This window comes from Marmota monax, unplaced genomic scaffold (genome assembly GCF_021218885.2).
Source record: "Marmota monax isolate L192 unplaced genomic scaffold, Marmota_monax_Labrador192_F-V1.1 WCK01_AAM20220418_F8-fsc00001, whole genome shotgun sequence".
Lineage (NCBI taxonomy): Eukaryota > Metazoa > Chordata > Mammalia > Rodentia > Sciuridae > Marmota > Marmota monax.
Window position 1 is genome coordinate 13,896,946 of NW_026693777.1, and position 22,717 is coordinate 13,919,662.

The window sequence follows — 22,717 nt, forward strand, 5'->3', positions numbered from 1 at the left end:
TACCCCAGTGATAAGACCCTTTCTAGATTTTTCTCCTACCTTATATGCTTTCATAGTCTGTTTTGCAAGTTTATTCTGTTCAGTTTCTAAGTAGAGATGCCCCAAGGCTGGGACCCTATTTTTTCTCCACCTATACTTGCTCCACAAATATATGTATGCTTACAAATACCAAACTTATATTTCCGGTTCTAACTCTATAGACTCCTTTTATCCAGCTGCTCAAATTTGAGTTCTCCATTTGAACAAGTAATCCTTAGGTCTCTCAGGTTTGAAATGACCAAAAATAGAATTCCTAACTCCTTTCCTTTCCCAAACCTAGGCCTTGATCTCTCAGCAGCATTCAAAGCAGCTTACTATTCCCATTTGGAACACATTTTTCTCTTGGTGTATAGAACTCCAAGCTCTCTATTTTCCTTCACTTGTCCCTCTTCTGCCAGTTCTCTAAATGTGCTTGTTTATCAGTCCTCGTATCTAGTCACATATCTTCCAAGATGATCTTATTGAGGCTCATGGTTTTAAATGGCATCTACGTTCAGATTAGTCCTTTGAACAGGTTATTTATGTAGTTATTGCACCTACTACATAGGAAAGTAAGTCACTGTTCTAGCACTGGCACAAAAAAACAAGGATGTCAAGCAACTAGTACTCTTGGATGAGTATCACTAACATAATATATTGAAACAATGTAAAATAATACAGATGGCTTGACTCCATTATCTAATAGACAAAATTTGCCTAAACAAATCTCATTGTTAGAAGTCAGGCTACATAACTATGTCAATCAATAACATTAACAGAAAAAATTTTAAAAAGATCTAGTGAGTTCCCTTTTGAGGGGGATGGAGTGTTGTCACAAGAAGGGAAAAGGGGGAACTTCTGGGGTAGGACTGTTTCAATCTTGTTATATTGTTAAATTGGCTATGCAGTTTGTTAAAACTCATTGAGGTGTCCAGTGATAATAGGGGACTTTGTGTATCTCATATATTAATTTTAAAGTTTAACAAATTGTTTATAAAAACAAAAATATTTGCCCTCATGGAACTTCAGTGACACCAACACATCTTCAGTGCTATCTGACCACTGATCCCTAAGAGATTTTTCTACCTGGATGTTCAGTAGGCATCTCAAATTAACATGATCAGAACAAAACTTGATTTTCTCCTCTCAAACCTGTTATTCTCCCAGTCTCAGCAACTAATATTATCCTAGCTATTTAACACCAAAACCTAAGTAATCCTTGATTCTTCTTTAACCTCATCCTGTAACTGCCATTCAGTTACAGTTGCCCACATTTTTTTAATCTTCACCATGGTTTTGTAGTTGGTGTTTTCTTCTAGGGTCTGGCTGTATTTATTTGAAGGTAAGCAAGATGAAATCTAGGACTTTGTCTTTCCGGTATTCCACTGGATTCTCTAGGACCTAGAACATGTTAGGTACTCATTTAATGAATAAATACAGCACAGTGAAGAAAAAAGTAAGTTTATTATATAGAGAGTGATTCCCAAAATATCTCTGCAGGGAAAAAAAAAATGCACAGAAAAAAAACTTACCACATTGAGAAATTTGACAAGGAAGAGGGCCAGCGAGATGAGACTCCAATGAGAATTATGGGCCCAACACATACACACAAGCCTGTCCCCACACATAATTTCACATAAAACTTTGAAGGAGTCAGAAACTCAAGGCTGTTATATCCAACAACCAGTTTGTAATTTGATGCATTTAAATAGTATGTTGTATTTATGTTTGAAAATACCTTTACTAAGGTCAGACTTGTCCAAAATTTTGATGTTCCAAAGGTGATTTAAAATACACTAACAAGTAATTCTTGGGTATGCTCACTGGTATCAAGGTAATAACAGAAGAGTGGGGAAAAAAAAATAGTGACTAATACCAAAATTAACTTTAGGGGTTTTTTGTTTTGGTAAATTAAAAGTGCCTTTATTCCACTGATAAGCTAACGTTAGTTTTAGTTTTTAAATGCATGCTTCATTAGAAGGGCCTTTTTTTCTTTGTACCGGGGATTGAACCCAGGGGTGCTTTACCATGGAACCACATCCTCACCTGCCCTTTTTTTTGAGACAGGGTCTTCTGGCTAATTGCTTAGGGCCTCCCTAAGTTGCTGGGGCTGGCTTTAAATTTGAGTTCCTGGCTTTGAACTTGCCTCTAGCTCTCAAGTTGCTGGGATTACAGGTATGCACCAGCTCAACCAGCTAGAATATATCTTTATACATATCTACATTTTGTTGTTTTGCAGTGCAGGGGATCAAACCCAGGGCCTCTTAAATCAGCCTTTTTTTTTTTTAAAGAATGCTGGAAGTGTTTTTCCTATAAAAATTTTCAAATGTACCACTGTATTTGGTATAACAATATCAAAATTTCATAAAATACATATTCAAGAATATTTTTAAAGTTTACCATAATTTAATAATATCAAAATCACTTAAGACATAAAACCAAGCAGAAAACTGATGCTTTTTTTTTTTTATATGGTCTTTAAAACTCTCAAAAGCCTTGAAGTTTGCTGAAAATAGAAAAAAAAAATGAAATTAAACATTTTAGAAATCTGTTCTTGTACATTTCTTAATTTTTAGTTATAGCTAATTAGTTTTCAAAATAGATCAACATTGTTCCAAATTCAGAAGGCAACACTAAAAAATTTTCTGTTTTAAACCCTATCTCTGTTCCTCAGAAGCAAATGTACAGCTGGGTGTGATGGTGCATGCCAGTAATCCCAGCAGCTGGAGAGGCTAGGGCAGGAGGATAACAAGTTCAAAGCCAGCCTAAGCAAAAGCAAGGCACTAAGCAACTCAGTGAGACCCTGACTCTAAATAAAATACAAAATAGGGCTGGGAATGTAGCTCAGTGGTCAAGTGCCCCTGAGTTCAATCCCCAGTACCAAAAAAAAAAGGAAATGTATACCTTATAAAGGTATTCTAATAAAAAGGAAAATAAAGTCTAGTTATTACTAGGCATGTATTACAGGCATGTATGTATGGGTTTGTGCTTTAAAATATGTACATAGTGGTACATAACTGCATAGTGATACATATAATAATGTATACTATTCTAGGCCTTTTTCTTTTTTTTTGTGGTGTTGGAGATCAAACCCAGGACCTTGTACATGTAAGGCAAGCACTCTACCAACTGAGCTATAACCCCAGCCCTTCTAGGCCTTTTTCAGTTGGTATACACATCTGTAATTCCTCTATGGTTTTGAAATTTAAATAAATTCTGAGTAAGTACACATTTTGATAAATGTTTTCATTCAGACCAACTGTGTAAGAATGTGCATTTCCCCACTATATCACCAATACTGGTGAAACAGAGCTAACCTTATCTACTTTGCCTACATTCTGTGATTAACTCCACAATGTGATTTCACAAATATTCCAACAAATGGCCTCTTCTTAGGAGAAACTAAGCAGACAGACCAGAGAATTTCAGTCTGTCTTGATATTTTTTTTCCAGTTCTCTAAAAAAATTAATGTACATCAATTTGTTTGATGCAGCACTCAAAAGAGTTTTCAAGTTACCAATACCAAATTATAGTTTGGAAATTTTATGTGAAGGCTTTTCATTATCCGAAGCCAGACAAGATACAGGAACCAACTGTTTCAACAACAAATAAATCAAGTATTATGCTAGAAATCCCCACCCTCTCCCCCCACTGGGATTTGTACTAACTAGGCAAACACTGACACCGACTATATCCCTAGCCCTTTCTCTTTTTAAATTTTTTAAAAATTTAATAAATTTTTTTTAAAAACATTTTTTAATTTTAAGACAGGGTCTCACTAAGTTGCCCTGTCTGGCTCTGAACTTGAGATCCTCCTGCCTCAGTCTCCCAAATCACTTCGGTTACAGATGTGCACTTCAGTGCCCAGCTTTTACTAGAAACTTAAGAATGACTACCGGGCTGGGGATGTGGCTCAGCAGTAGAGCGCTCGCCTAGCATGTGCAAGGTCATGGGTTCAATCCTCAGCACCACATAAACAAAATAAAGATATTGTGTCCAACTACAACTAAAAAAAAAAAAAAAAAAAAAAAAAAGAATGACTGTACCTAAGCAGTGTGGAGATTCCTTGGAAAACTTGGAATGGAACGACCATTTGACCCAGCTATTCCACTCCTCAGTCTATACCCAAAGGACTTAAAAACAGCATACTAAAGGGACACAGCCACATCAATGTTGACAGCAGCACAATTCATAATAGCTAAACTGTGGAACCAACCTAGATGCCCTTCAGTAGATGAATGGATAAAAAAAAAAATGTGGCATATATACACAATGGAATTTTACTCAGCAGTAAAAGAGAATAAAATCATGGGGCTGGGGATGTGGCTCAAGCGGTAGTGCGCTCGCCTGGCATGCGTGAGGCCCGGGTTCGATCCTCAGCACCACATACAAAACAATGATGTTGTGCCCGCCAAAAAATAAAAATGTTAAAAATTCTCTCTTTCTCTCTAATAAAAAAAAATCAATGAGAACAAAATCATGGCATTTGCAGGTAAATGGATGGCACTGAGAAGTTAGTTAGCCAAACCAAAAAAAAAAAAAAAAAAGCCGAAAAATATTTTCTCTAATATAAGGAGGCTGATTCATAGTGGGGTAGGGAGGGGGAGCATGGGAGGAATAGATGAACTCTAGATAGGGCAGAGAGGTGGGGGGGAAGGGAGGTGGGCAGGGGGTTAGCAAGGATGGTGGAATGCAATGGACATCATTATCCAAAGTACATGTATGAAGACACGAATTGGTGTCAATATACTTTATACAACCAGATATGAAAAACTGTGCTATATATGTATAATAAGAATTGTAATGCATTCCACTGTCATTTATTTTTTAAAAGGCAATTAAAAAAAAATTTTTTTTTTTAATATTTATTTGTTAGTTTTCGACGGACACCACATCTTTGTTTGTATGTGGTGCTGAGGATTGAACCCCGGGCAGGATGCATGCCAGGCGAGCACGCTACCGCTTGAGCCACATCCCCAGCCCCGGCAATTAAAAATTAATAAATAAATAATGACAGGTACTTAAAAGTATTAATAACCAAATAGAAAACAATTCTTCATGGCAATTAAATGTAGCTGAAACGTCTTATGCTATCATAATAAATCAATTTCCAGCTGTAATTGTTTATATCCCAATTCATTTTTAAGAAATATATAAAATGATTTGCAGAGATAGACATAAAGATAAAAGTAAGCAATTGAGGAATTTCAGGTAAAGGGAAAATATAAAGAAGATATGAAGCCAGGGCTGACTTGTCTACAAATAAAGAGATGGGCTGCATATTTGGCTAGTGCTTCTCTAACAGTTAAAACAAAGGAAGAAAGTCTTTCTAAAATAAAAATTGTGCTTGGGACAGACAGATTTGTCTTGAGAGCTGTTGAGATCCCAGTATTGGTTTTCATAACAGACTAAATTTTTTACATGTAAAATTTTTATACCAAATCTCAGTTTTAGTGAAAGTCAATCTAAAAAACTGTTGTAAGACAATATGCGGGCTGGGGATGTAGCTCAGTTGTTTAGTGATTCCCTTGCATGCACAAAGATCTGGGTTCAATTCCCGGAAACACACACACACAAATACAGACTATATGCTCCAGACTGACAGCCCTCTGTGATGACTTAATCTTGATGTGAGGAAGTCAGATGCCCTCAGTGGTAGCCAGATATAGATAGACAAGAACTGGAAAAGAGCACATGTCCTTATCCTAAAGGCATTTCATCACTTTTTTTCCATATACAATGTGGGCTAGGTAAAGTCAAACACATACTAGACTTATGGAATTAGAGGCTAGAATATCTGTGCTCTTTTGAGAATTTGTCTGCCTATATTCCAAGAACTAAGCACTATCAGGAATATAGTAAAAACCAAACATGTCAAATAGGTGAATCCAAGAACAAAATTGAGAATATTTCATAGAATGAATATCCTTCATGAATACTAAGCAGTAAGAATATATGCATAAATTATTATTATTTTTAAAATTTTATTATGTGGTGCTGAGGCTCAAACCCAGCACCATCGCACATGCTAGGCAAGCACTCTACTGCTGAGTCACAACCCCCAGCCCTGCTAAATTATTTTTAAGATCTACATAAAGGGCTGGGGTTGTGCTCAGCGGTAGAGCGCTCATCTTGCACGTGCAAGGCCCTGGGTTCGATCCTCAGCACCACATAAAAATAAACAAATAAAATAAAGGTATTGTATTCATTTTTATTTTAATAATTTGTTAATTACAAAAAAAAAAAAAAAGGCCACAGTTGGGCTGTATGTTCAAGGTTATACTTTGTGAAAAGAACCTAGAGGACAATTTAGTCACTTGTTCTTAAACAGAAGATGTATATGTGATTTGCTTTACCAAAATAGTTACCTGAGAAATCACACATTAGGATGCCTGAATCCAAGAGAAACTGTTAGAAATGCATATTCTTAGGACCTATAACTAGAGAGCCATTTGATAAGTTTGGAGAAAGATTTTTCAACTACCCGCCCCCCCCCCCCCCACCACCACCACCACCACCGAATTCAGGGCACTCTACTACTGAGCTACCCCCAGTCCTTAATTTTTATTTGGGAACAGAGTCTCTCTAAATTGCTGAGGCTGGGTTGGCCTTGAACTTGTGATCCTCCTGCCTCAGCCTCCCAAGTAGCTGGGATGACATGCATGTGCCACTGCAGCTGGCTAGAATTTAACATTTTCAAAACAAGGACCCAAGATGATTCTGATACGGGTGATTAAATCACTACTCACCAGATGATGATTATTCTTTCTTCTTTCCCAAGACCTTCTTTCAACTTCAGCCCTCACCATCACAACACTCACACCCAGCTCCTCACTATTTATTTGCTTTCAATTTAAGCTGATAAGGCTTTAAGAATCAACCATGCAGAGGTCAGGGCTGACCTCTACAAGAAGGATGCTTCCTTAGAAGTTGGCCTACAAGAACTAGCTCACCTCCACAGTTGGCTTAAGGTTGCACTTAGCAAACAGTTCTTGATCTATCTCAATACAAACATCCTACCCAGGTACACTGACTTCGATGCCACCAGCATGACCACAGTAAGTTCAGCCTAGAACATTTCCAATGGGCCAACTGTCAGCACTTAAAAATCTCAGCACACTTATAGAATATGTGGTTGCTAGCAATATAACAGAGAAAGCCCCTTGGTGTGTGTGGGTTTTTTTTTTTTTTTTTTTTGAGTACACTTACCTGTCTTCTACTGTTTTGTTGGAAGGGTAAAAAACTTTGAATGAAAATCCACTTCTTGGAAAAGAGCCCTTAGGGGGAGAAAAATGCCTGTAAGTAACTAATCAAATTTTATAAAATAATCCCTATTTTTTTAAGCAAATTCTTTTTCATGAAAGTTACAAGATGTGATTACAAAACAATGAGACAGATTTTAGCATCTTTGTGGAGAGAAGGTTGTTACTATATCTCTACTTAAAGCAAGTCTTCAAGTTGACTAGGCAGTCTTATGCTAAAACAAGACTGGGAGTGCTTAGGAGTGACTACTTGGTTTAAGAAATAAATGATACTGTGTGATGTTAAATATGCACCTGGGACACATATATTCAAGAAGTCTTCCCTGCCTCTCTCCACAATGAAAATCTGGTGTGCCCCCAAGGCAACTGAGTAGCAATCACAAATATAACTCCCTACTATGAAACTCTTAAGGTTACTCAGCAGCGGCTCTGCCTTTTCAGTGTCTGTATCCCCACCCCTAAATCAATGTGTGGCCCACGGCAAGGATTCATTAATGTGAATAAGTATCAAGAGGAGATGAATCAGTGTCAAAAGCAAGTTGTGATGATGGTGTAGGAGGTAGTCATACACTCACTCACAGATACAAGGTACATTAACTATAAGAATTCACCATTCACCTCCCTGCCTTTTTTTTTTTGGTACCAGGAATTGAACCCAGAGGGGCTCAACCACTGAGCCATATTCTCAGCCTATTTTTTTTTTCTTTTTATTTTATTTTGAGACAGCATATTGTTAAATTGCTTAGGACCTTGCTGCTAAGGCTAGCTTTGAACCTGCAATCCTCCTTCCTTAGCCCCTCCAGCCACTGGAAAAGTTAACTTTAAATAAGGAAATAGCCTTGTTATGAAAGATATCTGTGAATAAAATTATACAAAAATTAGGCTACAAATTTTAAGCAAGGCTGCCAAATTAGTTAACTGTGTTCATCCTTAGAACAGCAATTTTCAACCAGGGATGATTCTGAACCTCAGGAAACATTTTGGAAAATGTCTAGAGACATTTATGATTGTCACAAGTGGGGGATGCTACTGGCATCTAGTGGCTAGAGGTAAAGATGCTGCTAAACATCCTACAATGCACAGAACAGCCCTCATGACAAAGCATTATTTGGTCCAACACATCAAAAGTGCCAAATTTAGAAGCTCTCTCATGGAGAAAACTATATAAAATGTGTGCCTTTTTTGTTGTAAATAAAAATGTGTATCTGACGAAAGTAGTATCCAATAGTAAGGCAAAATATTTCTAGAATTGATTATTAAACAAAAGTATTAAAATCTAAAAGTCATAAGAATCAAGGAAGCATGCAGACTGAAAAATCACTAATGAAGATAATTATTTGCTTAACAAACAACTTCAACATTGTGAACTAATTTGAAAAGTTCTACATAAAAATTAAACAGAATGTATCTCAATTAAATTTCATTCATCAGGCTTGGGCTTTTGACACTTGGACAATTTCCCCAAAGTCACAATTCTCCTCAAAGGACAAGAACCATTAATATTCTGTAATTCCAGCGGCTTGGGAGGCTGAGATAGGAAGATTATGAATTCAAAGCCAGCCTCACAACTTAGCGAGGCTTTTGGCAACTAAGTGAGACCCTGCCTCAATAAAATACAAAAAAAGGCTAGGGGTGCTGGGGTTGTGGCTCAACAGTAGAGCGCTCACCTAGTGCATGCGAGGTACTGAGTTCTATCCTCAGCACCAAATAAAAATAAATAAATAAAATAAACGTATTGTGTCCAACTGCAACTAAAAAAAAATTTTAAAATTACCAAAAAAAAAATAATAAAGGCTGGGATGTGGCTCAGTGGTTAAGTGCCCCTGGGTTCAATCCCCGGTACCAAAAAAAAGAACCATTAATATAATATGGCTAAAGGGAATAAGATACAGGCTCTAGGGCTGGGGTTGTGGCTCAGTGGTAGAGCGCTCGCCTAGCATGTGTGAGGCCCTGGATTCGATCCTCAGCACCACATAAAAATAAATAAATAAAATAAAGATATTAAAAAAAAAAAGATACAGGTTCTAAAAACAATTCCCAGAAAAGAAGTAAGTTACTTTGAAGGCAAAAATATTCATTTGGACTTACGTTTGGGTATGATATTTTTTTAAATATCATCACTTTATACTCACATCCTGTACTGAAAGTTTAAGAACTTTGTGTATATCAAATTAATTCAATGCTTCATTAATAGTATATTTTTACTCCAATAATAATTAAATATACTAAATTTATAGAAATGTGCTCTAATCTTGATAAATAATGACTATATAATGTTAACTCCATGCTTACAGGGTTAATGCAGAGGCATTCAGTATTGGTCACGGTGAAAGGATCGTATTTGTCTGCAATGACAAGTAGATCGGGCACAGGATACACTCTTAAAGTATAATCATATGCCCAATACACTGGGCAGATGTAAAGAGGTAGAGGAGTCAGATGTCCTTGAGACAGGATAGTCTTTATAAACTACAACAGAACATAACATTCATTTCATTTGTAAAACTGAAAATAGCTACACAAATAATTATAAATTAAATACTAATTATCAAAAGGACCTAGAAAATTTGAGAAATAATTAGGAAGAACTTAGGGAAATACTAACATAAAATCTTAAGTAATTATTCTGAATCTTAGGAAAATATATAAGTTTTCATCTGATATCACATACCATAATGGCAATTCTCACAAATAGTCACACTGGATTATTTTAATCCAAATTGCTACTAGGAAAACGGACACAGTTTCTACACATTCTATTCACTTATGTGTACTTATAACCATATAATAAACTTACTAATTCTTTCACCCAAAAATATCTCATAGCTTGAATAAAGCCAAGATCCAGTATTTAGCTTGCATAACATTAAATATTATAAAATAAAATTTAAAACTGTTCAGTAGAATCTACTGCCATACTTCTCAAATGAGGGTACATGTAACCATGTAACCCTTGACAACTCCATGTCAGGGAACCTGGAAGCTACAAGACTAAAAATTACTCATCCTTCTGATGTGCACACACCATAGGAAATATGTAATAAGTATGATAAATATGTACATATATTTTGTAGCACAATTTAATAATTTTAAAGGCAACGCAGAAAGCTTCAAAGAAATCTGCTTATTCTGGGCTCTCCTCGGACCCATTAGGGAATTATTCAGTAGAAAGCTGAGAAATAATGACTAACAAAAATTAACTTACTGACAAAAGTATATTCAAATTATTTTGAACCACAAGTAAACTTCAACATATAAAGGCAAATTATTAAGTGGCTTACCAACATTTTGTATAATATAACATAAAATAGTTTAATAAAGAAAAGTACTCTTTACTTACATGATTAGGAATATCCAAATTGCTACTAGGAAAACGGACACAGTTTCTACACATTTTATTCACTAAATCTTCACGAAAGATGATAATTTCTTGTGTACAATACTGAATTCTAAGAAAATAAATTGAAATGGAACAAAATATGTCATATACATTTATGAATATCAAAATGATTCCCAATAGTATGTATAATGCAATAATAAAAACATTTAAGAATGAGAACAAGTTGAATTTGAGTTCCTCAGAAAAAAATATATGATAAAAAAAGAAAGGGGGAATACGGGCTGGGGCTGTAGCTCAGTGGCAGAGTGCTTGCCTAGCATGCATGAGGCAATGGGTTTGATCCTCAGCACCACATAAAAATAAACAAATAAAATAAAGACATTCTGTCCATCTACAACTACAAAAAAAATTAAAATAAAAAAGAAAAATGGAAATGGGGGTACAGCACAGACCCTAAGATTGGAGCATGCCTGGCATGCTTGAAGAATAGAGTAAGACTGGTATGAAGGGAGTAAAAGGGGAAAGAGAAAGTCAGAGAAATAATAGGGAGTCAGATTATGCCTGTAGGACCTTGATTACCACTGTAAGGATATATGAGGGGCCCCATTTGTCATGATCAGGAAGGTGGACATGATATGCCTTACTCACTTTGAGATAGTGTTAAGAATAGATGGAATATTACTCAGCACAAAAAAATAACAAAATCATGGCATTTGCAGGGAAATGAATGGCATTAGAGCAGATTATGCTAAGCGAAGTTAGCCAATCCATAAAAAACAAATGCCAGATGTCTTCTCTATATAAGAGAGGTGACTCAAAACAGAGTAGGGAGGAAGAGCATGAGAAGAAGATTACCACGAAACAAGGAAAAGAGGTGGGAGGGAATGGGAGGGAGAAGGGGAATTTCACGGAAGATGGAAGGAGACCCTCATGGTTTCACAAAATATATATACGATGGTGTCAGGGGGAAGGGAAGAAAAAAAAGAGAGAGATAAGTGTCACAGTAGAATGGGTAGAGAGAGGTGATGGGAGGGAGGGAGGGGCGGGATAGGGAGGGCAGCAGAATACAACTGATAACTAGGATTGCTGTATGTATACCCATGGATGTATAACCAATGTGATCCTGCAATGTATACACGTGGAAAAATGAGAATTCATACCCTATTGGAATCAAATGTATGATATGTCAAGATCATTGTATTGTCTTGAGCAACTAAAAAAAAAAAAAAAAAAGAATAGACCATAGAGTGGAAATGGTAGAAACCAGAGACCAATTAAGAGGCAATTATAGTATTCCAGGCTAGAGAAGATTAGTAGAGAGTCATACAGGAGGGATAGAGAGGTGATAAAATTCTGGATGTATTTTGAAGTTTACAGGACTAGCTGAAAACTGTGTGATTTGGCCTGAACAACTAGAAGGTTAAGTGTGCCATCAACGAGGACAGGGGAAGGCTGCAGAAGAGATAAGGGGGTGGTGGCAGGGAGGAAGATCAGAGTTCACTTGTCTCCTGGATAACCAAGGAGAGAGAATAAGTAGGAAACTGGATCCATGAGTCTGGGAGAAAGATGTGAGCTAGAGACAAAATATGAGAGTTGGCAATACAGAAATGATATTTATCTATTTTTAAAAATCCATCTATTATTTAAGTTCCTAAATTTACTATTGGAAAATTTTTTAAATGTACTTAAAATGTTTTCAATGTTTTGAGTAATCCAAAATAAAAGCAAAATTTCTTTTCATATTGTTCCTTAACAGTCAAAATACGTAAACAAATTTGAAGATTTTTTTTTTTTTTTGGTGGTGCTAGGGATTGAACCCAAGCTCTTGTGCATCCGAGGCTAGCACTCCAACTGAGCTTTATCCCCAGCTGCACCGGAAACTAATTTTTTAAAAAATGTATATATTTTTAGTTGTAGTTGACACAATACCTTTTATTTATTTATTTATTTATATGTGGTGCTGAGGATCGAATCCAGGGCCTCACAAGTACTGGGAGAGTGCTCTACTACTGAGCCACAACCCCAGCCCCCAGAAGTTAATTTCTAATGAAAGGAAAAATGTATAAGAGTAATAACTATTATTTACCTGCAAGGATTTGTAGTAAAAACTGAAAATGGTACCCTTTGTCTAAATTCATTAGTGATGCTTTCAGCAAGTGGTGGCCTACAAAAAAACAATTGATCTGATAAAGTATATATTTTTAAGTTTTGCAGAATTTTCTTGACTGTTGTAAAAATATAAATAAAAGTTACCTGGGTAAGATGGAACCAAACCCAGGATCCTCCGGACCAGGTACAAACACAAAACGACTACTGCAGTGAAATTCAACATAATTCATTTTAAAGCATAATAATATGGCATCACCATCCAGCAGTCTAAAAACAGTCACTGCCTTTAATTCACTCCTGGGGTTTTTAATCTTTAAAATTTTATGCATTGTAATAAACTGCTAAATGTCTCTAGCCCAACACTGTCTAGTAGCGCGATGATAGAATGTCCTGTATTTAAACTGTCCAATTATAGAGTGCTGGCACTGTAGATAGTATGGCTGGTAGAATGAATTTCAGATCTTATTCAACTTTAATTTAACTTCATATTTAAAGAGACACATGTGACCAGTGATTATCATATTGAAACGCAGAATTCTGGACCAGTAATGTCATCAAAAAATGTGACTGAAATTATAATTCTCCTTTTCAATACTTTTCACTATGAATCTATAGAAGTATAACATATTATGATGTAAGGATAATTTTATCTCTTAATTCTTTCAATTTCCTCAACTTTTTCTTGGTTTCTTAATAATTACTGGTATAAACCTTAAGACTCTTTTTTTTTTTTTAAATAAAATTATTTCAATAAAAAATACAGCAGTAGAAATCATTACCTTTGGTGAATATTTGGGTATTCACATATTATGTCTGCCAAAGTTTTTAGAGAATCTAAAAATTTAAAAGGATATTAAATTTAAGTTATATATAATACAAATAAAAATCAAATTATATGTATTACATATATATTTGGGGGGTGTGTGCCCACATTGAACCAAGAGTCACTTAACCACTGAACCACATTCCTCAGCCCTTTTTGTATGTTTTATTTTAAGACAGGGTCTCGCTAAGTCCTTAGGGTCTCGCTAAATTGCTGAGGTTGGTCTTATCAATCTCCTGCCTCAGCTTCCCAAGTCACTGGAATAGGCATGCACCGCTATAACCACCTCAAATTATATTTGATTAAATATAACCCTACATCTTTTGAGTGAAATTAAAATATGGATAATTTTTTCATCAATTTAGTTTATACTATATATAAACACTTATTAATAATCAATACCTTTCAAAGCTTGAACTTGATTTTTTCCATATGGTGCTGATGAAAAGTTACCACACAAAATAAAGCAGGTTGGGGGTGCTGGTGAATAGCCTGGGGAATAAAAGAACATCATTTTCTACTCTGGAAATCAAATTTAAAACCTTTCAGCTCATGGGCAAGCAATTCTCCTGCCTTATCCTCCCAAGTAGCTGGGCCTACAGGCATGCCACTGCACCTGGCTTTTCAAGACTCCTTTTTTTTTTTTTTTAACAATGTTGGGGAACATACCCAAGGCCTCACATGTGCTAGATATGTGCTTTATCACTGAGCTATACACCCAGCCCCCTTACTATAAGTTTTTAATTAAGAAAAATCTATCTTAATAATACCTTATTTTATTCAAACAATAATAATAATAATAACAATTTACTGAGAACTCAGTATGTGCCAGCCCTGCTATGGCTTATTTAATCCTCAGAAATTTCCTCCAAACTAGACTTATGAAGAGATTATATAATCTGCCCAAGGTATGAGGCTGGCATTTAAACTCAGTTCTGTTAGATTTCAAAGCCCTAGATTTTATCCATTTTCTTTAGTTATACTATACTTATGACTAATTCTAATTTATTATGAACATGCACACATATAACTTTATTTTCATTCCTTTTTTTTTTTTTTAATCAAACACAAGGGCACTCCACCACTGAACTATATCCCTGTCTCTTTTTATTTTAAGATAGGGTCTGGCTAAATTGCCAAGGCTGGCTTCAAATTTGCAATCCTTTGGCCTGAGTCTCCCAAGTAGCTGGGATTACAGTCATGCACATGCCTGGCATATAGTTATTTTTCAAACGTAAAAATATAAATCTTTAAAATAAAATTTTATTTAAAATATCTCATTCCTGATACAGGTTTTTTTTTCTTTAAACAGAGTACTCAAAAATGTACGTTTTTAAAAAGAATTTATCATTTTGTTTTTATTTTACTGCTTTTTGAGACCAGATCTCAGTATGTTGCCTAGGGTGTTCTCGAACTGATAGTCTCAAGCAATCTTCCTACCCCAGCCTCTTGGGTAGCTAGAACTTGGCAAGAATTTAGTTTTAATACATGAACTCTCATAGCAGTTCAAAAAAGAGTAGAAAAAAATAACCCCCTACCAGAAAACATTGTGTGAAGTTTTTCCAATACTTCCATTTGGTCCAACCAAACATCAGATATAAATACAAACATGGCATCTTTGTTCTCATCTTCCAGTTGTTTCAGCTTTGTAGAAGTCTTCACAGATGTATTAGAAGGCCCTCCAAAAAAATTAATATTTCCATAGTATGCCCTATGTAATTATAATAATTAAAAATATGCTAAATGTCACAAATCATGCAATAATACAATAATTCACAGTTAACAGAAAAGGTTGACTACATAGTATTAAGTTTTAAAAAACAGGTTACAAAGGAATGCCCAGAATGCATCCTTTTATAGTGCCAAAAAAGGGACTAGATACAGACTCCTACTTCCACCAGACATACCATAGAGCTGGAGCTGCTTGCACTACCCTGCACTGCCCATTTCAGTCTCTTTCCTCTGGTCATCTTCTAATGTCACCTTGTTCCACCTCAGCTGGGATTATGAATGCCTGGCCAACTCAAATTTTCCACTGTTCTAACCTTACAAATATCTTTCTTTCTTGGTTCATGTTCTTGGAACCACCATGGCTACAAGTATTAGTTTATAGACAGATTTTATTGAGAAAGCTAGAACCATGAATAATGAGAATCTATTTGATGTATGCTATATATGCATATATTAGATGTAGTATTGTAAATTTATGAACACAAATAATATATACATTATGTATAAATATAAACAATATTCTAAGTATTATATATATACATAATACCTACATTATATATATTACTTATATATAATTGGACTTAATTTGTTAAGTATAATATATTATACTTAATGTATAATATCCTTAACATGTAATATATATATTAAGTAATCTTAATAGTCTGTTTTAATAGAATTCCAGATAATACTTTTCTTTTTTATGCCTTTATATATTTTCTAATTAATTTCTGCAATCATGTACTTCATTTGTAATATGAAGAAAACCTTGTGTGCAGGGGATTGAACTCACGGCCTGACACATACTCACCACTGAGCACACCCTTAGCCCCCCATGCCCTGAAACTGTTTCAATGATTCAATTACTTATCTAATGTAGCATAATGTTTGGAGTCAGAAATTTGGGGATCAAAGCACATCTCTGATACTAACAAGTGTGATATGTGACAAATTAATCAGTCCTTTAAAACCCCTATTCCTCAAATGCAATATGGCTAAACTCATACCTATTGCTCATGGTTACTAGAGGGAATAAAAGATATAATTTGCAGAAAGCCCTTAGAGCACAGTGCTTACTATAATGTGAGTATTCAGACATAATAACTGTTACTACTGCCACCAACTGACCATGGCATTTTCAGAGGTCTGATGTTAATGAAAATCTTGCAGTTATTAGAGGAATGTGGTAAGTAGATATAATTGTATGATGATTTGAATTAAATTTACACCAAACATAAATCAGAGCATCACAAAAAGACACTGATTAAGATGATTTTTGAGAAATTAAAGGTGAAAAAAGCCTTACAAATATCTTCTTTCCTTGGTTAATAAAATATAAGGTGTAAAAATGGGAGCAAGAGGAATATTCAAATGCTTATAGGCTCCATGAACATAACACTAAATATCAAAGCATTAGTCAGCTAAGGCCAACTAGCACACACATACATGCCTTGCCCATGTAGGCAGTCACTATGGTTTAAGTTTTGCCCTGTGAGAATTCAGATGCCATAATCATCAGATCTGAAAGTTCAAGAGAATTCAGAAAACAAGACTTTTTATGAGAAATCTAATTAATATACCTTGGAAACTAGCTTTAAAAAAACTTTTTTAACACTGTAGGGCCGGGAGAGGAGGTCTACAAATCACATTCAACTCTTAGGTCCCAGCTAAACTTCTACCATCATTCAGCCTCTGCTCAAATACCATGAGTGAAAGGGAACTGACACTCCTCAGAGAGGCCCTTTTGGAGTAGCTGCAATGTTAGGATGCTTTTGTTTATATTAAGGTGCTATGATCTGCATCTTGGAACTTTCATTCATTTGTAGAATACAAAAAATAAATAAACCTTTATATTAATATAGGAATCATATTCTAAGTGTTTTCCTATCTCTCTGACCTCACTTAAACTTCTCATCAATCTTTATGGACAGGTAAGAAAAGCAGACTGGAAATCTTTTCCAGTTAAAGCCAACAATCAGACATGCTACAGCCACTAATATCCAGCCAAAATGCTAATTCCACAGTTACGTTATTATAAAACCTAATTTTCTCACATTTCCATTGCTTTTTCCATCTTGACACAAAGCCTCAGACCTGTAATAACTGCGGTATGATATATACCTTATATTTACTACTGCCAGTATAATAAAATCCCTGTAGAGTTGAAGTCAAACATTTTTATACCTTGTAGTACTAGAAGGTTCAGTGGGTGGAAATCCAAAGGCGTTGACATGAAATACTTGATCTTCAAACCAACCTGAAAAAAGATAGGCAACAAATCACTTCTATTTGTCAATTTTCCCTGTGCGAAAGGACAAAACTGTTACACAAAGTAGTAATCCTAGGCTATAACCTCACGGCTATTAACTAACTACAAAAGGTACCACCAATCCAACTGAGCTACATAACAACTTCAGAGTCACAGAAAGTCTAAATTGAATAAATAAGAGCACCTTAAATAAAAACAGACTTCTCATTGTGCTGGGGATCCTATTTTTTTTTTAATTTTCAGTCATGCTGAAATATGGAGATTAGATACATAGATTAGGAAATATCTCATTTTACGACCCCTATGTATAATCTGAGTTTTTTTAAACTTTATTGAGATAAAATTCACATACCATACACCCTTTATAAGTACACAATCCAGCAATTTCTAGTATACTTGAACATCACACTACTATCTCTACTAATTTTAAATATTTTTATTACCAAAAGGTTTCTATTAGCCTGTTATCAGCCTAAGATTTACTTTATGGTCTCAAGAATATACTCTCCAGAGCAGGCGTGGTAGCACATGCCTGTAATCCAAGCAACTCAGGAGGATTGTGGCCAGCCTCAGCAATTTAACAAGGACCTAAGCAACTTAGTGAGACACTATATCTCAAAATAAGGGAAAAAAAAAGAGCTGGAGATCTGCCCCTGTTCAATCTCCAGAACCAAAAAAAAAAACAAAGAATATACTCTCAAAAAAAAAAAAAAAAGATAATCTCAGTAAAAACCAGGAAATTTAACAACAGAGAAAGAAGTTCTCATCATCAATGTTTTCCCAAACTATATCATGTCAACTTCAACGTAACTTACCCAATGTAGAAATGGTTTTTACTATAGAACAAAGAGGAAGACAAGGAAAAAAGTATACTGACTTACCCTCTGCTAAAACGAAGCATGCCTCTGTGTATAAACCACTGTGGAACTGGTACACGACCATTGAGGAAAACAATTGTTTCTACCCTTATGGTGGTAATAAAGTCAACATACATTTTGAGCCCAGACAGACTTCTAAATAATAAATTCAAACATTTTGCACCTGACAGGGAAGGGGGAAAGTGATATTGGCCAAATTATAGTTATATTGTATGCATGTGTGAGTATGTAACAACAAATCCCATCACTATGTATAACTATAATGCACCAATAAAAAATGTGGAAGGAGAAAAAATAGATAAAAAGTTGATTTAAAAGGAGGGGGGTGGGGCGGGAACAGAAGAGCTCTTTCCTTCCGCCATGTATAGACACAGCAATGAGACAACTGTCTAGAAGCCAGGAAGAAGGTCCTGACCAGGAACCAAATCAGCCTGTGAACTTCCCAGAAGTCAGAACTGTGAGAAATAAATTTCTGTTTATCAAGCAAAAAAAAGAAGAAACAAAAAACATTTTAAATTATGAATATAGTCTACAGCTTAGACCACAGCTTAGGTTTTTTAGGTTTAAATGCCCTAAAAAATAATGTAAATAATTTTAATTTAAATAATAATAATTTTAATTTAAATAATTTAAATAACTAATTTAAATAATTTAAATTAAATAATAATTTGATTTAAATAATTTTTAATAATTTAAGATGTAGAAGCTTGGTATACTGACAATTGAAATCATTCTTAATGTGTTATAAACTTCTTCAGTGATTGTCTAGACTCCAAAAAAAGGAATTAAAGTAGTTTTATCTGTGTTTAGAATTCTATGTCTATATTCCTATCCTACTAGTATATAAAAATAAGTTACAATTAGTTACATTTCACCATTAATTTCTTTCTTTCTTTTTTTTTTCCTGCAGTGCTAAGAATTGAACACAAGGCCTCATGTATGCTAGGAGAGCATTTTACCAATGAGCTATACCTCCAGTCCTGTAATGTAGATTATTATTTTTTTTATAGATGGACATAATACCTATATTTTACTTATTTATTTTTATGTGGTGCTGAGGATTAAACCCAGTGCCTCACACATGGTAGGCAAGTTCTCTACCACTGAGCTACAATTTTTTAACTTGATTTTTTAAATTGAAGGATATAGCTTTACTAAGATCCAATTGTACTGTTCCAGTAGGATCTTCAAGAAAAAATTTTCCCTAAAACAGAATGAAATGGAAATATATTCACAATTTTGCAAAAATGAAATGAATTATATTCATACTTATGCAAAAATCAATACTACAACCAAATAATTAAAATACTGACAAGTTTGACAACTGAATGTAGTAGAGAGAACATGGATTCTTACATATTGGCAATTCCTAGTCGAGGCTTTAATATTTACTATACTAGTTTGGCGACCTCAGACTAAGCACTAGATTGAGACTCAGATTCCTCACAGGTACCCTGAGGAATGACTGCTACAGACTGAAAGGTCACAAGAGGGACTCCTGGGTGCCTTCATCTATGGGAGCCACCAGCATCTTGAGGGGACCAGGATACGGTGTGCAGTTTGCTTGTACAGAAACCCAGAATTTCAGTTCAACTAGAGGACACTGGAGCCTAATTTCAGGCTATGCAAATTGAGCACCTGGAATAGATAGATCCTCCTTCCTGATGTCTGCTCAGGAAACCAAGCACAGATAAAAATGCTAACTTGGTGAATGAGGTAAGAGTTTTCAGTGAAGAAGACGATCTTGTACTCTTCAGAAATGCTCTATGGCACCAACATTTCAACATCAGTTTGAAAATAAGTCTGATGCCTACTAAGTTTAACTTACCTCTTTTAATTGGGTTATCATTCCAAGAATAATCACATCTCCAATTTTGGTTGTACTACCCAATAAGGTTTCTATTGTTTTAAGCTAAAATAAAAACAATACAAATTCTTAAAGATTGAAAACATATTCTTTTAAAAACCAATCATTTTATAAATAAGTAAATTTGAGGTTCACATTTTATTATTTACAGCTACATCACAGTATAAAATTTAAAAAATAACTTAGGGGCTGTGGTTGTAGCTAAGTAGAAGAGCGCTTGCCTACCAGGTATGAGGCACTGGGTTCAATTCTCAGCACCACATAACGTAGGTAAAATAAAGGTCCATCCACAACTAAAAAATATTAAAAAAATAAAATGAAACTTAGAAAGTTAAATTTTATCTTACAAAGGTATACTATCAAGTATATGATGGATCAGAAAAACTATGCTTAAGGAAATATATCAGTTCAGGTCTTGATCAATGATTGAAGCTGCATGACTACTTATTCTAAAAAATAAGAACATTTATTTTTTTTAATATAGAAAATATTGATTTTTATTTATTTGATTGGTACTTATCAAAAATTAGCTTTTTAAAGTTTAATCTGATTCAATTTAGTATTTTGAAAGCTTATGATTTATATGCTCAATCTGACCATTATAATTTTAATCAGAAAGTTTATTCAGGCATTATTTTTAAAACATTCTTTCATGTTTTTTTCCTATGCATAATCTTTTTTTTTTTTTTTTTTTAAGAATTTAACCTTTATTTTATTTATTTGTTTTTATGTGGTGCTGAGGATTGAAACCAGTGCCTCATGTGTGCTAGGTTAAGTATGCTACCACCATGGAGCTACAACCCCAACCCCTATACATACTCTTTATTATTATTATTATTTTAGATTGGTACAACATCTTTATTTATTTTTATGTGGTGCTGAAGATCAAACCCAGTGCCATCACGTGTGCTAGGCAAGTGTCCTACCACTGAGCTACAACCCAGCCCCCTACACATATTCTTACATATGCATAAATACACATATAGTCCTTCATGTCTATGAATCCCACTTCTGTGGATTCAACCAATTCTGGATCAAAAATATTTGAAAAAAAAAATTGTGCCTCCACTGAACATGTACCTATGCAATACATTATAACAATTATTTATATAGCATTTACATTGTATTAGGTGTTATAAGTAATCTAGAGATGATATGAAGTATAAAGGAGGAGCTGTCTAGGCTATATGCAGATAGTATGCCATCTTACTACATAAAGAACTTGAGCATCCTCAGATTTCAGTGTCCTCAGGGGAGCAGTCCCATAAACAACCCCTCTCAGATACCAACAGACTACTGCACATCCAACATTTTATGAAAAGCTTATTAAAGAACAGTTCGGTTGTTCCCAGTTTTCTGCAATGAAAACAATGCTTAATATTTCTAAGTACCTTCCTTGGCCTGCTGTTTGGATAACTCTTGAAGGACTTCTACAAATTCCAGATGGAATCACTGGATAAAAAGATATATAATTTCTCATTCCTATACCATTCTTTTATCTTTGCCATATTTTTATTGTAAATTATCCATGTTTACTATTTAAAAAATTTTGAATATAGATAAGGAAGGCACATAGACATGCATAACCCTATCATTAACATTTACTACTGGAGTTCACTTAAAAACATGAGCTTAGGGCTGGAATGTAGCTCAGTGGTAGGGCACTTGCCTTCCATGCTTAAAGCCCTGGGTTCAATTCCCAGTGCTATCAAAAAAAGAAAGAAGGAGAGAGACTAAAACAACATAGGAATACAAAAATATGACAATATATTTCTGAATACAGTTTCTGTAGTCTGTAAAGGCAGTTTACTGTTCAGGTATTATAAATGTAGTTTAAATAGGAAATGTACCTGCACAGATATAGAATTAAACAGAAAGATTGAAAAGAGCAATGAATCATTTAGCTAAGCTAAGAAAAGATTAAAAATGCTTCTGGGCTGTGGGCATCTGACTTATCACAGAAAACTTAATATGTAGAAGGAAAACATTCAGACAGAACAGTCTTCAGTAACGAAATATAAATCATGTCAACTTCCAAAACATAACAGGATGTATACTTAATAAAAGTAAAAAGCAGAAACTGTCAAACACTGTGTTATCTCTTTGCAGTGCTGCCACTGAACATTTCTTTGTATGTTATCCGGTATCACTATTTCACTTCTAACAGACTACTCATGAGTTCTAATCTAATATGAACATTAAAATCTCTTCAAAGCCTAATGACAATGAAACCTACATGGAAGTAGAAGCTAAGAACTAGTCCCTAGCAGGGTTCTGCATGCTAGAGAAATGGGACAGAGCCACAGATGGACTGACAGTGGCCGGGTAAATTGCTGAAATGAAGTGAAAGTGCTGTTTGGTACCTGCTTTCCAAAATACAAGAGTATAGAAATGGAAGGAGCTCAAACTCAACAGAAAACAT

General features: G+C 34.8%; 1 protein-coding gene across 2 annotated transcripts in view; it reads right to left on the minus strand.

The window, feature by feature from the left end:
• Positions 1 to 1,280: 1,280 nt before the first annotated feature.
• Pole2 (DNA polymerase epsilon 2, accessory subunit) overlaps positions 1,281 to 22,717 on the minus strand; it is a 44,919-nt gene continuing 23,482 nt past the window's right edge. For both annotated transcript variants that reach the window (XM_046461351.2, XM_046461350.2), the window contains exons 7-19: positions 20,257 to 20,340; positions 19,576 to 19,632; positions 18,432 to 18,480; positions 17,466 to 17,538; positions 15,092 to 15,264; positions 13,956 to 14,045; positions 13,510 to 13,564; positions 12,875 to 12,934; positions 12,708 to 12,785; positions 10,622 to 10,730; positions 9,574 to 9,750; positions 7,229 to 7,296; positions 1,281 to 2,524 (exon numbers count right to left, since the gene is read on the minus strand). In XM_046461351.2, coding sequence (XP_046317307.1) covers positions 2,506 to 2,524; positions 7,229 to 7,296; positions 9,574 to 9,750; positions 10,622 to 10,730; positions 12,708 to 12,785; positions 12,875 to 12,934; positions 13,510 to 13,564; positions 13,956 to 14,045; positions 15,092 to 15,264; positions 17,466 to 17,538; positions 18,432 to 18,480; positions 19,576 to 19,632; positions 20,257 to 20,340 — 1,092 coding nt within the window. In that variant the 3' untranslated portion in view covers positions 1,281 to 2,505. The remainder of the gene's footprint in view (positions 2,525 to 7,228; positions 7,297 to 9,573; positions 9,751 to 10,621; positions 10,731 to 12,707; positions 12,786 to 12,874; positions 12,935 to 13,509; positions 13,565 to 13,955; positions 14,046 to 15,091; positions 15,265 to 17,465; positions 17,539 to 18,431; positions 18,481 to 19,575; positions 19,633 to 20,256; positions 20,341 to 22,717) is intronic.